Consider the following 13056-nt stretch of genomic DNA (forward strand, 5'->3'; position numbering starts at 1 on the left):
AACATGTAATATAAAACAGCAGCAAGGACACTGTAAGAGCAAAGGCCAGCTCCAGCTCCAGCACATCATGTAAAGCTGCTCAAGTCTGAAGTTCATACGGACTGTGCCAGGCTGGTAGTGTAAAACCTGATTACAATAGAGTCTGGAGGCATTCCGTCATTTCACCTCTGATCCAAGTTGGCATTGTGCACACATTCAAACAGGCTTACTGATTTGTAATCCACAATAATGACAAAGTGAATAGTTAAAACTGTAGGAAAGGGGGTATCCTGAGCAGGTGTTAAACCTACCATCATGAACTCAAGCATTATTTTGGAGGCCTACTGATTCACCAATGTTCTAATGGGCCCAGGTGTGGGGCCTACCCCTCCCCCTAGATGAGTTCCCAAAAAGACCCCCCAACACACACACACACACTAGAGAGAAAGAGACTAGGCTAAAGTACAGTAGCCTACAGCTTGCCGTGTACCGTACATACTTAGTCTATAATCATTTTAGACAACCATTCAGACTCAGATATAGGATAACCTACGACTTAAATTGGCATTACACTGCATAATTTTTTAAGCAAAATCATGTTACTGATAAAGTTTAAGTAACATAACTGGGCGTGTAGGCTATAACAAAATAGATTAGCTTGCATCTTAATCAAACAATTGGTTTGCCTTCACTGTGTTAAACTACATGCACATTTTTAGACGATATCTTTACGGCTGTGTGCATAGCCATAGTCCACTCACAAACAACTAACTTATTCAGCTCTTGGTCTAGTTTTGCATAGCCCACTTACCAAAGTCTCTCGCACTCGCTCGTGGAATTGTTGCTCTCTGATCGACACGTCGACTGTTTCCATTCTTTGAAAACATCTCTTAAACCATTAGACTGGTTTGAAAAAACGCCTCACAGAAAGTCATAGCAGCTTAGCCTCAAAGCATCGGCGGAGGCACATCACCACAGGAGAGATGTTATCCTATTGTCACCACGACAAAACGATATTCACTTGCATCCACGCAATAGAACCATTCCAAAATGCCCTATGAGAAATTAGTTTACCTCTCAATAGGATTGCTTAGAATGGACTTAAAACCTGTTAGTCGCAGAACTCTCACAAAGAGCTTCTTGTCTTCGCTTAACAGCTCACACGACTCTTCTGTGCGCTTTTACCCAAGTATTCTCCTTTTACATCCACAGAAGTTGGATAGGGGGTGGAGGCTAGGGCGGCTCTAAAGGTGAGGGTGCTGCCAAACTGACTGGCCAACTAGGCTACAGCAAGAAAGCCGTAGGCTACTTTCCACCGAAAATTAAAATAACGCACCTAATCATAGGCAGCACTCAAAACAAATGAAACACACATAACTATTTGGTTGGGTAAATTATTTAAGAATTCGGGGCAGGCTGCTCAGCTCAAAGCCATACAGTTAATATCCAAGTTAGCCAATTTTTGTCTAACATTTTGGTTAGGTCATCACACAGACACACCACACAAATTTGGGATAACAATGTTGGGAGATCTACTGCAAATGAACGAGCAATAGCCTACAATGGGAAAACACATCGAAATCATTTGTTCAAGGGTCAATCAATTACAAACTCTAATCGTGACAGTTAGTGTCATCATCCAAAGTCCATTTTCCCTCACTGACACAACCACGGAAATTGTTTTCAGGTTCATAAGACAACTTCAAAGCTCTGTGCTGACAAGAAAGAAGACATGTTTTCTTGCCTTTAAAACACCCATAACGTGCGCAGGTTCAGGCGAGTGGATTATAATTTATTTCTAAACTGTATAAAATGATGTGTTGCCTATGCTACCATAGCCAGTCAGATTGGTCATTACATTTTTTTTACGTGGTCACCCAAGGAATTCATCGGGGGAAATTTTCTTCAGTTGACTATATTTACGCCTATATTTAACCAGACTGTTTTATAAATTGCAAATGTAGCCTATAGTGGTCTATAAATGTGAGCGCTTTAGGTTGCACTATGTGCATACAAATACATACATATATATATAAATAAACTTGCTTTACCTTACCTTAGGCCTACCTATAAATCGTAGACTGTCTGAATACCAGGTCACCTGACCATGTTCAGAATACAGTCTTTCAGTCATTGATATATTGCTTTTTGCAACATACAGGCTTCAGAGTGGGACTGTTCTGAAGACATTAATAAGTTCCTATCAAACTACCAGTTTCCAGATGATACCATGGCTAAGGGTCTTATACTCACATATACTCTATGGGCAGTGGGTGGACCTCTGGGCCTGCACCACTTGTATTTAGGAAGAGACAGCCATGCCCTATTGTGGATGCTTACTCTTGGTGGATTTGGAGTTGGCTGGGCAAGAGAGTTCTTCCGCATCCCAGCGTATGTGAGTGAAGCCAACGCAGAGGCAGACGGCCACAGAAAGAGACCACGCGATGCTGAGCCCCCGCCGGCCAGCTCTGCACGCTTTGCAGGGCAGGTTTGTGTGGGTATTTATTTTGGAACAGTGGCTTTAATTGGCCTTAGCTCTCTCGACTTCTTCTACTTGATTGTGCTTCCTCTGTCTGTGGGTGCTGGTGTGCACCTTGTGTCCAATGTTGGTTCACAGACATCTGACCTGCAGAAGACACTCACTACTTGCCTCATCACCTCCCCCGTCTTCTATGGCAGCAGCATCGCCCCTCTGCCCATCAGTGTCGCCGCTAGTTTTACAGCTGCACAGCACCGCAGATTCAAGACAACACAGCCACCGCAACCACTGGGTAAGACCTCTATTTTCTACTGCCCATTTCTGTTATCAATGGATGCAGTGTTCTCTTGTCTCTTACCCTATGGCGCTGAGTGGTTTGATTAGAGGGACATGGCATCAGTGTTAACAGTTCCACAGGTTCAGTGCTCTAAATGTGTTATTATTAACTTCACTATTGTTGTTATGCAGTGAAACATCACTTAAAGGTATCACATATTTGATGTATATTTTGGTTTGCTGTCATTTTAAGTCTGTTTAAAATATTACATGAGCTTGAATCATCATGGTAGCCATACTCCTTTACTGTGTATCCTTTAAAATGGGAAACTGAATCCCTTGTCTAAATGCCCTTGTTTGCATCACCGTCTGATTCACTCTCTCACCCTTTCCCCTCAGGCCCACGTCTCTTTCGTCTGAGCCTAGCCTTGCTGGCTTTCTCAGCTCCCTTGGGTTACTGCATTTTCCACAACACTACTGCCACTCTGTACTACATCTCAGACTGTGTGGCATCCATATTGGACATGTTCTGGTTTCTTCCATGGCTTAGAAGTGTTTTGGAGTTCTTCCTGCTGTTACCGTACAGAATGCTATGCATGCTGACAGGGGGAATAGGATATAGTGAGGAGGCCTGGAAGAAAGTGCTAGAGACTCTGCTCCAACATTACACTGAAAGGGAGAGACTGGCACTCAACGTGAGTTTTAATGTGGCAGGAGAAAAATGTTTCATTCAAGAATTGTAATGTGAAAGAACTAAGTGGACCTTATGTTTGGACCACCCAACATATTTCGTACATTTGTGTTTTGTGTTAACCCACAACTGACTGTGTTGTGTTTCAGGTGCTGTCTATGAATGAAGAAGCCACTCCAGAGGAGATTACTCTTCGATACAGAGAGCTGGTAAAAATATGGCACCCAGATCACAACTCTCACCAGCCTTTAGAAGCTCAGAAGATGTTTATTAAAGTCCAGGAAGCCTATGAGACTCTTCTTCACAGACGTAGGCCGCGACGAAAAAGATGACTTTCCCCCTAAATAAAGAGAAAGAACCTTCCAATTACATAATACATGATGTCTTTTAATTTCCTAAGGCTGGGTCAGTCCATTGATGTTTATTGTGGAAAGTCCACTCCAGATAATAACATCCGAAATAACTGTGAAGAAGGATAACCAAATAAAACCATGACAACAAGTAACTCTCAAGTTATTTCGTGGTTGAGTGAAAGAAAAAATGACAGAAAAATATAACAACCCTTGCACTTGCTGATGAATATGCTACTGCCTAAAGAGTCATCCTTTGGTGCCATCTTGTGGTGCATAGCAGTGCAACAGCCTTGAGATACATTGGTATTGCGCTATAGGATTTTCAACACCCCCCCCCCCCCCCCCAACACGCACACAAAATATATAGGCCTATATGTATGTATGTGTGTGTATATATATATAGCCTATGTATAAAAAATGATTGCAGAAGCTAGTCATAAATACAAATTATAACTTATTTCAAATAGGCTGCTGAAGTAGACTTTCCTCATTCAACACCTGTTGACTGCATTTGTCACAGCAGGCCAGGCGAATGCCATGACATTTGCCTAACTGCACTGTAACGTGCATTTGATAAAATTAGAGTAATACAAATGATAAAATAATTGTTATGCCATTGCTCCTCTTCTATTAAAATCATGCCTACTCATAGATAGGACGAAGTATGGCACATACTGACACTAACGTTAGATAGTTTTTATTTGCTAAGTCAGTCTTTTTTTTTTTTTTTTTTTCGTTTGTTTTTTTGTAAACATCTCTGCGCTGCACTTTGGCAACAACGTTGACAAGAAATCGATGTTTTCGGCAATCGCCATGGATCAAGGAATCCGTTGTAGGGTTATTCGGGCCTGTATCCCGGCATGGGCCCGGAAGTTGTTTTGGATTTCAGGTAGAAGATCCCGGAGATGCTGCCTTCGCTAGGGAAAACAAACAGAGAACCAGCGAAATAAATACGTTAACCGTAGTCAACCGCCAGGTAAGAAACTAAATAAAGCAGCCGTAAGCAATCATTTTTGTAAAATCAAAATGTCACAGATGTAAATCACAGTAATCTCTTTGGACGACTTTAGCGAGCTAGACGGCATCTGTCGAGTGCTGGGTACCATAGCAACGCCAAGGGCTCATAAGAAACATTATTCTTCTTTAGTTTGACATGTCTGTGCAATGACTAGGAGGACAATCACTCATCGACAGTTCGTTCATTTTGAATGTAAGATAAGACTGTTCGCTTATGTTGGATTCAATTTGTGACTACGTCGGTGCTTTACATCAACCTGTCACGTTTTGTTAGCAAGTTAGCTATCATAGCTAGCTCGCCCTCGTAGCCCAGACAGACACAGATGCATCTGCGTGTTATGACAATCCTACCAGCTTAATCGTATAAAGTTATTTGAACAACCTGAACTACCATCGTCGAGTAGTCGATATTTAGCGCCAGTCAGACGATGGATTGTCTACCATTACGGGCCGTGTATTGTTTTAGACCGGTTTTGTCCAGATTAGTGTGTCCAATTAAAATGATAACCTCTGACAGCCATGTAGATAGATGGCGCGAGCCTGTTGCTTCCACGAGCATGGCATTGTCATTTTCTCCAGACTGCCCACCCACGTATTCACCTTCAATCAGTATTTCCACAACCGGAACAAAGAGAACAATCACACTGTGTCGTTATCAGATCCCCCAAAATCTGACAGTTAACCAACCTGTCACCATTTATCATAATCTTATTTTAATTAATTATATTATTAAATATTGGTGGTGCATAGTTGTTTTCCACATCTCTTTGCTGCTGACCATGGTATGTTTTTTTTCTTCTCTTTCTTTGTTAAACAATAGTCCCAGTTTTGGAAATGCTTCCTTTTCACTGTTATATTTCAAACCACTGCTTCCACAGGGGCTAGAATTCTTAACATTTAATTACATTTTAATCTTTCTGAATAACTGTTCATGTACAAACGCTGTGCATTTTGTTCATTTTTACTAGAAGTCAGCAGCTGACATTTTTGGAGAGATTTGGTTATTGTGACTTGCTTGGCGTCCTCTGACCTTATGGAAAAGTTGTAGAGAAGTGGGAGGGGATTGCACATCTGTCTTATATATATATATATATATATATATATATATATAACTCAGAAGTGTAAAAGTAGTAGACTTATGCTTAGATTTTACTATGTGAGTACAGTTCCATAAATGTCATATTTGGGAATTATTTTATTATGAAAGGGATTCTTATGATTTTCATTTACTTCTCAAAAAACATCCCTATCTTTTGTGTTAACAGTTAGCTGGTGCAGTGATAATGAATGCTGATGACTGTAATGGACGATCTTATATGTCAGGTAAGGCATATGGAGAGTAGTAGGAGTAGTGGCAATGATTGAAAAAATAAAATCCGATATGTAGGCTGTGCAATGAGAAATGGAGTGTTAACTAGCCCTTTCTGTCTGTGTGTGTCTGTGTGTGTGTGTGTGTTGGTCTGCAGGCAGTGGAGACTCGTCAACAGAGCGTGAGTTTTTCGCAGGGCTGAGGGGACCCACCGTAAGCACCCCCAACAGCCAGCACTCCTCACCCAGTCGCTCGCTCAGTGGTAAGTCCCCTTTACACTGATCTCGCACTAATGTTGTAATAATGGTGATCATTGATAGGTAAACATAACTTGTATTCAGAATCAGTTAATTGTTTCCAATCGCTACCAGGCAGACAGCACAGCACAGCTTTTCCGGTGTTGTCTGTGCTGCCCTGAAGTGTCTCGTTATTGTAATCAGTAATAATCCCATTTCCTTCCCAGCTAACTCTATCAAGGTGGAGCTCTACAGTGATGAAGAGGCTGGCGGAGCCCCTCCATCAGAGAAGAGAGGGGGAGAGAGGGAAGAGGGATGGAAGGAGGAGAAGGGTGACGCGGCGGAGGAGGGGGCCGGCGAGACAGGGGTCGGCGTGAGGGCCCAGGTGGGGAGCGGCTATGGGGAGATGACCAGCCCGGAGTCGGTCTCGCCAGGACCCATCCGGCTGCCCAACGGCAAGCTGAAGTGTGATGTGTGCGGCATGATCTGCATCGGGCCCAACGTCCTCATGGTGCACAAACGCAGCCACACGGGTAAGAAGAGTGTGTGTGTGTGTGTGAGAGAGATTGAACTATTTTTAATACATAACTAAAAGTTAATGTAGATACATATGCTGCTGAGGTTGTGATGTAAATTGATGAAATTTGATGAAAAATTATGTTAACTGAATTGTTATAACAATTATTGATTGTTTTATGTAAAGTGTTTTTTTTTTTTACAAAGTTATAGCCTGCTATAAGCATTATCTCAAGGGAAACACTGTTTATATCCATTGCTTTAGCATACATGGTTCTCCTAGCTGAGGAACTGTTTCTCGGCAGGTGAGCGGCCTTTCCAGTGTAACCAATGTGGGGCCTCCTTCACACAAAAGGGCAACCTGTTGCGCCACATCAAGCTGCACTCAGGGGAGAAGCCCTTCAAATGCCCCTTCTGTAACTATGCCTGTCGTCGCCGAGACGCCCTGACTGGCCACCTCCGCACCCACTCTGGTGAGTCCGAGAGGTTGCCTCATGGGAGTCCAAGACGTTGCTTTATGGAGACACGTGGCAGAAAATTACTGTTTCTGAGTTAAACGAGCGAGGAGACCAGTGGGACATTTTTTTGCAGCACAAGTGATATTCCTTGACTGTGTTAGTATTGATTTGTATTGATCCAGGGCGGGCAGTGTCACTGCAGTCAGGTTTAATGAGGAGAGACGGGCTTTACGATGGCTGGAGCCTACATGATGCTGATCTTAGTGTTTGGTGCAGAGGAAATAATGAAAAAAAAAAAAAAAAAACCTCTACACGGCAAACCTCTACCACACTAGACATGACATTTACAAGATTATGAAAACAGGAAATCCTGTTAGTGTTTTCTCTTCACATTAATTTTTACCTGGGCCTTGTGTGAACCTGAGAAGACAGGGGTGGGTTTGGTTGAGCTTCGTTCTGGAAAGTGACGAACCAATTCGGGGAAGTCACAGCAAGCGGGAATGGTGGATTTCGGCGAAATGACGCAAGCATCTCGGGGCATATTGGGTCACAGGCGAGCATCTCACTCTGGTTTTCGGGGAATTATTCTGAGCAAACACCTATGGAACTTTTCGGAAACTATTTGAGTCTTTCCGAAAGATAAAAGCATTCCGTGTGTACCTTTGTTTTTGAGTTGATGAATCTGATGTGCCTGTCTTGTTGTCATGCTGTGCATGAGGACCGATGTGGGTGTTTTAAAAAAAAGAATAAGAGCACAGCTTTGGAAAGCAGCTGTACTGCACTGCATCGCTGTAAGGTACCATGTCCTTATTACTGACAGCTTGCACATTTTCAGTCATCTGTCTCTCTCTCCCTCTCTCTCTCTCTCTTTATCTCTGTTTCTCTACTGCAGTATCGTCCCCCACTGTAGGAAAGCCCTACAAGTGCAGTTTCTGTGGCCGCAGCTACAAGCAGCAGAGCACACTGGAAGAGCATCGGGAGCGCTGCCACAGCTACCTACAGAGCCTGGACCACCAGCCTGCACACAGCACCCAGACCCAGGGTAACGAAACACTTCAGCCCCCCCATCCCTGTCCAGGAGTTGGTTCTATGGGCAAGAATATAACAATACATACTGTACATATTCACCCACCACTTACAGTACCTACACACACACACACACACACACACATACACATACACATACACAGACATACACACACTTGTGTGCTCATTGATGCTGTGTGTGTCACTGTGCAGGAGAGGAGAACCGGAACATGGATATGGTTACTGACCCCTTGCTCCAGCCCTCCACTGACAAGATGACCTTCATTGACCGTCTGGCCAACAGCATTACCAAGAGAAAGAGGTCGACGCCCCAGAAGTTCTTAGGTAAGGAGGCGGTTGGAGGCTCCCTGAACCTTAAGAGCCTGAGTTTGAGAACATAATCTAAGCAAACAGTGAGGTGTGATCAAAGGCACTAAGTGGGCAGAGTCATGCTGAAGTTAATTAGTGAAACGTTTGGTTAAAGCCGACCAACAACATCGTTGAGCATTACCTTTAAGATGAATGCGTCAGACAAGATTACAGTAGCCTCTAAAATGCCAGTACTGCTGTGGGTCTGGATAGTTTTTACAAGGAATACAATTTTTCATTTCTTCTGCTGTTCAACAACAATTAAATTAATTAAAACACGATTGTAGCTTGTTGGACTTGTTTTAAATGGCATGTAACATACATTTGACCTGACGGTTATATTAATCAATGCAGTCTAGGAATTTACAATTTTGTGCCAAACATATGGTAGGCCTATGTGATACATATTCCGTTTTATCATCTGAATTTGAAATGGAAGACATTTGCAAAAATAAAGATGTAGTGCTTACATCTATCCTGAAATGTTAAACATTTAGAAATGCATCGGACAGAAGGTCAGTTCTATATTCTATGGATTTGAAATATTTCAGATCGACCTTTGATCAGGTGGACATAGGAAGATAGGTCTTATGTCTATGTTTTGACAGTTTGATGTTATTAGTCCAAACTGTCCATCTTATTCTATAGTAATACGCAAGTTGATCGTGCATTGAAATATTGCTACTTGAACTAATCTACGGGTAGGCCATGCTTTGAAATAATTATTTTAATTTAGTCTATCTATGTGTGTTGTAGCCTGTTTCAGAATGAGCCCTAATACACTCTGGCCCAAGCTGTGCACTCACATATTTTCATCCACTCCCCTGTACCTAATATTTTCCAAATGAATAGGAGATAGTGGACATACTGAGATCCAACAGTTCGAAGAGAGGAGATGTTAGAAGATATTGTGACTATAACTGATTTAAGTTTGACTTCCTTACACTTCGGTGTTCTCCCATTTTGCAGCAATACAATGAGTGCTAGATAGGATATTAGATATTTATATACTTTCATTATACAGGTTTGCTCTTCCTTGTCAATATGGAAATATCTATGCGTAAAAGTTCTCTTTGCCAGATCAATAAATCCTACTTAGACAGTGGTAATTTGTGATAGGCACATTCAAATGTTCCTTGTCAAATGTTCCATTCCAATGTTCCTTGTCCACACCTTGGCAGAAAATGTAATTTATTGTTCAGGCATAACCTGCCCGGTGGAAAAAAATGTTCTCGTCAGGATTTATCGCTTTCAAACTCGGCCTTAGATACTGTCACTATTACTTCTTAATCAGTTTTTTTATTCTTATTGTTATGTTTTATATTATTTTAGTTTTGGCTGTACTGATAATTAGATTTAATAGCTGAGATATTTCATGTACTTTTGCAAAATATTGTTGTCTCTCAGACATCCATAGTTTTTACCCCTGTTTGTTTTGTGGTGTTTGTCCGTTGGCTCAGGAGAGAAGCACATGCGACTGAACCTGTCTGATGCACCTTACGAACTCACCTCCAGCCCTGAGAAGGACAGGGGGGACATGCTGGGGTCCGACCACGGCCCCCTGGGCCGCCTGGGGGGCCGCTACCTGCGTGGGCAGCGGGTGGGCGTGGGCGAGACCGGAGAGGAGGCCGAGCCCAGGCGTCCACTGCGCCTGCCGCCGTCCCACGCGCCGTGCCTGTCCGAGTTCCCCCCCATCATCGGCTCGGTGTACTCCTCCCACATGGCGCCCTCCCTGGGCCCGAGGATGAACTGTGTGTCGGCCTCCGGGGCCGGCGGCGGTGGCATGGGGCTGGCGGGTCTGCCAGGGAGGGAGGCCGGCGAGGGCCACGAGGACGCTCCCACCAGCCGGAGCCACACCACCATGGCGGCCGCCGCAGAGTCCCCCAGCAACGGCTGCCACGACTCCACAGACACGGAGAGCATGGCAGAGGAGCAGTGCGGTGGGGGAGGTGCCGGTGGCGGCACCGGTGGCCAGGGGGGCAGCCACCACAACACCCCACTCCGAGGCTTCCGAGACCGCCACTGCAGCCCCAGCCACGCCAAAGACATTGACCTCGAGTCGGATCGGGATAGGGAGCGCGAACGCGAGCGTGACCGAGTCCGAGAGAGGGAGCTGGGCCTGGCCGTGCCCCAGGCGGCCTCCTCGCTGGCCGCGACCCCAGCGGGGGTCAAGGAGGGCAGCCCGCGCTCGCCCCCCTCTTCCTCCTCGCTGCCCTGTCGGGAGGCCCTGCAGGTGGTGGACGGGGAGGGCCGGCAGGTGCGCTCCTTCCGCTGCGAGCACTGCCGCATCCTCTTCCTGGATCACGTCATGTTCACCATCCACATGGGCTGCCATGGCTTCCGCCAGCCCTTCGAGTGCAACATCTGCGGCCACCGCAGCCAGGACCGCTATGAGTTCTCCTCGCACATTGTTCGCGGGGAGCACCAGGTGGGCTGAGCAGAGGAGATGATGTATTCTTGGCTGGGCGGGGTGGTGTGGGCCTGGGACCAGGGATGGGGGTGGGAAGGGGCTTGTGGGGAAGTTGCCTGCTGCTTTGACACGACATGGCGGGATGGTTTGGTCTGCACCAGCTCAGGGGTGAGGGTGGGGTGGGATGAGGGGAACATTTAGCCCTTGCTGTCTTTTAATTGTTAGTGGACATCAGGTTTTACTGTTGAAGGCTAACCGATCGGGTGAGGTCAGGTCACTATGTCTTGCACAGCAAGGCATCTGCTGGCTGCTGCTGTGGCTGCTGCTGCTGCTGCAAGTCAGAGTGTTCGTGAAGGATCAGAGCGATGGTCCAGAACGGGTGGGGAGGGAAGAGGGACGGGGGGGGGGGGGGCCCAATCACACCCTCTGACTGCACTCCCAAAACAACTCATGAGGCAAGACGCTGCTGTTTTGCTTTAGAAGTGCCTTCCTACAACGGAGTTTACCTTTTAATCGGTGAGGGCTTAGGGGCGGTAGGAAAATGTGGTGCTTGTTTCGCTGCTAAAGGAGTCTGTGATGCGCTGGTAGTGTGTGTGTGTGTGTGTGTGTGTGTGTGTTTTAGACAAGAATGAAAGGGAGGGAATTTCCACTCTTAGTGGAAAATGCTCAAAGCATATCAGTTTTGAGTCAGACTGCACGTTTTGTTTTTAAATCACAGATTGTGTGAAATGAAATGAGATGAATAGAGGAAAGGAGATTATGGAGGTTGTGTCTAATTAAGGAGTGTAGGATGAGTGTTTGGAAATCAGAGTGTCTTTGGAAGGAAAGCGGTGAAAGAAATCCAGTAGCCATAGAAGTGGGAGTATGTGTTATGCCTTAAACATTTGCTTCACATACACCTTGTTATAATTCCCAGATGTATACATGCACAGTGTTGGAAATGTGATGATAATGTCTTCTTAGGCGAAATGCTGGAGATTAAAAGTGGTCGACTATCAACACATCACCGCTGTCCGAGGAACTTGCCCTTGCACAGTGGGGTCGTTCCAGTGGTCTTTTAATATTTTTGTGTATTTTGTGTCAGTGTTGTGTTGCATGAAAGGAACTATTTTTGCCTTAGTGATGGAGCATGGTGGCAGAGGGAACCTTTTTTTTTTTCTCCTGATGGACTGTTAGTTAGATAGGGCCTGCTTATTCCTTGTGCCTCGATTTCATGATTGTTAACTTTGTAATGTTGTCGGTGTTGTGGCGCTTCAAAGGGTGATTCTTTCACGTGGCTGTCGGAGAGAATTGTTTTGTCCTTCAGCAGAGCGGAAAGCCCCTGACATTACCAGCCACTGCTTGTGGGCCAGCCAGTCCAACGTACAAGTACCAGGGGCTTCGTTCCCATGCTCACAGCCGTACGCTTGCTTCTCGTCTCTTTCTTTTCCTCCTGTAGTAACTTATCTTTCCAATTTTTGTGATATTCTCCCTTAATCTGGGCTGTGAAGAGTGGCTCTGGGTTCAGCCCCACGTTGAAAGATGAAGAGGGAAAAGGATGGAAAGGTGTGTGTGTGTGTGTGTGTGTGTGTGTAATAGACAGAGAGAGAGAGGGCATGAGGACATGAGGAGCCTTAATCCACTGGTGCAGATCAAACACACTGCCGTGTCTGGGTGATGTGGGTTCTGAGGGAAGAGGGGGAGGGGCCATTACCTCTATGGAGGTTTGCACTTTCTAACTCTCTGCTCAAATGTGAGTGTTTCTTTAATTTTTTTGTTCTTTTGTTTCGTTGGTTTGTTTGGCTCAAGGATGTCGAGGTACTCTTTTCTTCTTTTTTTTAGGCTTTGGAGTTTGAGATCATAATGACTTGACTGAGCTTTGGAACATATTCTCTTTTTTTCCTGAAATTGCTCTATTGCACTGATTTCTGATATTAAAAATGCTATTTAGAAACCAA

The 13056-nt window shown here is 44.8% G+C and overlaps 3 protein-coding genes across 8 annotated transcripts in view; 2 read left to right on the forward strand and 1 right to left on the reverse strand.

Moving 5' to 3' along the window:
* The window catches only part of lmbr1l (limb development membrane protein 1-like), a 25052-nt gene extending 16764 nt beyond the window's left edge, over positions 1 to 8288 (reverse strand). Inside the window, exons 1-2 of one of the 2 annotated variants that reach the window (XM_042098064.1) lie at positions 8279 to 8288; positions 791 to 1145 (exon numbers count right to left, since the gene is read on the reverse strand). In XM_042098064.1, the coding sequence (XP_041953998.1) occupies positions 791 to 853 (63 nt within the window). In that variant the 5' untranslated portion in view covers positions 854 to 1145; positions 8279 to 8288. Of the gene's footprint in view, positions 1 to 790; positions 1146 to 8278 lie in introns of those variants that run through there. The other variant, XM_042098065.1, reaches the window with a different exon arrangement.
* Positions 1615 to 3918, forward strand: dnajc22 (DnaJ (Hsp40) homolog, subfamily C, member 22). Its single transcript, XM_042098068.1, has 4 exons — positions 1615 to 1755; positions 2141 to 2750; positions 3134 to 3429; positions 3575 to 3918. The coding sequence occupies exons 2-4, from the start codon at positions 2210 to 2212 to the stop codon at positions 3755 to 3757; spliced, it is 1020 nt and encodes a 339-aa protein (XP_041954002.1). The 5' UTR covers positions 1615 to 1755; positions 2141 to 2209; the 3' UTR covers positions 3758 to 3918.
* Positions 4604 to 13056, forward strand: ikzf4 (IKAROS family zinc finger 4). Of its 5 annotated transcripts, XR_006032828.1 has the most exons (9): positions 5933 to 5951; positions 6061 to 6118; positions 6262 to 6366; positions 6568 to 6873; positions 7162 to 7329; positions 8207 to 8356; positions 8554 to 8685; positions 10170 to 11734; positions 12665 to 13056. XR_006032828.1 is itself a non-coding variant. In XM_042098062.1 (8 exons), the coding sequence occupies exons 2-8, from the start codon at positions 6079 to 6081 to the stop codon at positions 11144 to 11146; spliced, it is 1878 nt and encodes a 625-aa protein (XP_041953996.1). In that variant the 5' UTR covers positions 4604 to 4754; positions 6061 to 6078; the 3' UTR covers positions 11147 to 13056. The 5 variants fall into 5 exon arrangements, 4 of the variants coding, with proteins under 4 accessions (XP_041953996.1, XP_041953995.1, XP_041953993.1 ...); XM_042098062.1 differs by lacking the exon at positions 5933 to 5951 and adding an exon at positions 4604 to 4754 and having other exon boundaries at positions 10170 to 13056; XM_042098061.1 differs by lacking the exon at positions 5933 to 5951 and adding an exon at positions 4897 to 4988 and having other exon boundaries at positions 10170 to 13056.

Source organism: Alosa sapidissima, chromosome 7 (genome assembly GCF_018492685.1).
Source record: "Alosa sapidissima isolate fAloSap1 chromosome 7, fAloSap1.pri, whole genome shotgun sequence".
In the NCBI taxonomy this organism is placed as follows: Eukaryota; Metazoa; Chordata; class Actinopteri; order Clupeiformes; family Clupeidae; genus Alosa; species Alosa sapidissima.

Coding starts and splice junctions, on each gene's coding strand:
- ikzf4 (XM_042098059.1), top strand. Junction 6,119..6,261: donor TGGACGATCTTATATGTCAG/GTAAGGCATATG, acceptor GTTGGTCTGCAG/GCAGTGGAGACTCGTCAACA. Junction 8,357..8,553: donor ACACAGCACCCAGACCCAGG/GTAACGAAACAC, acceptor GTCACTGTGCAG/GAGAGGAGAACCGGAACATG.
- dnajc22 (XM_042098068.1), top strand. CDS start 2,210: ATGGCTAAGGGTCTTATACTCACATATACTCTATGGGCAGTGGGTGGA. Junction 2,751..3,133: donor ACAGCCACCGCAACCACTGG/GTAAGACCTCTA, acceptor CTTTCCCCTCAG/GCCCACGTCTCTTTCGTCTG. Junction 3,430..3,574: donor GGGAGAGACTGGCACTCAAC/GTGAGTTTTAAT, acceptor GTTGTGTTTCAG/GTGCTGTCTATGAATGAAGA.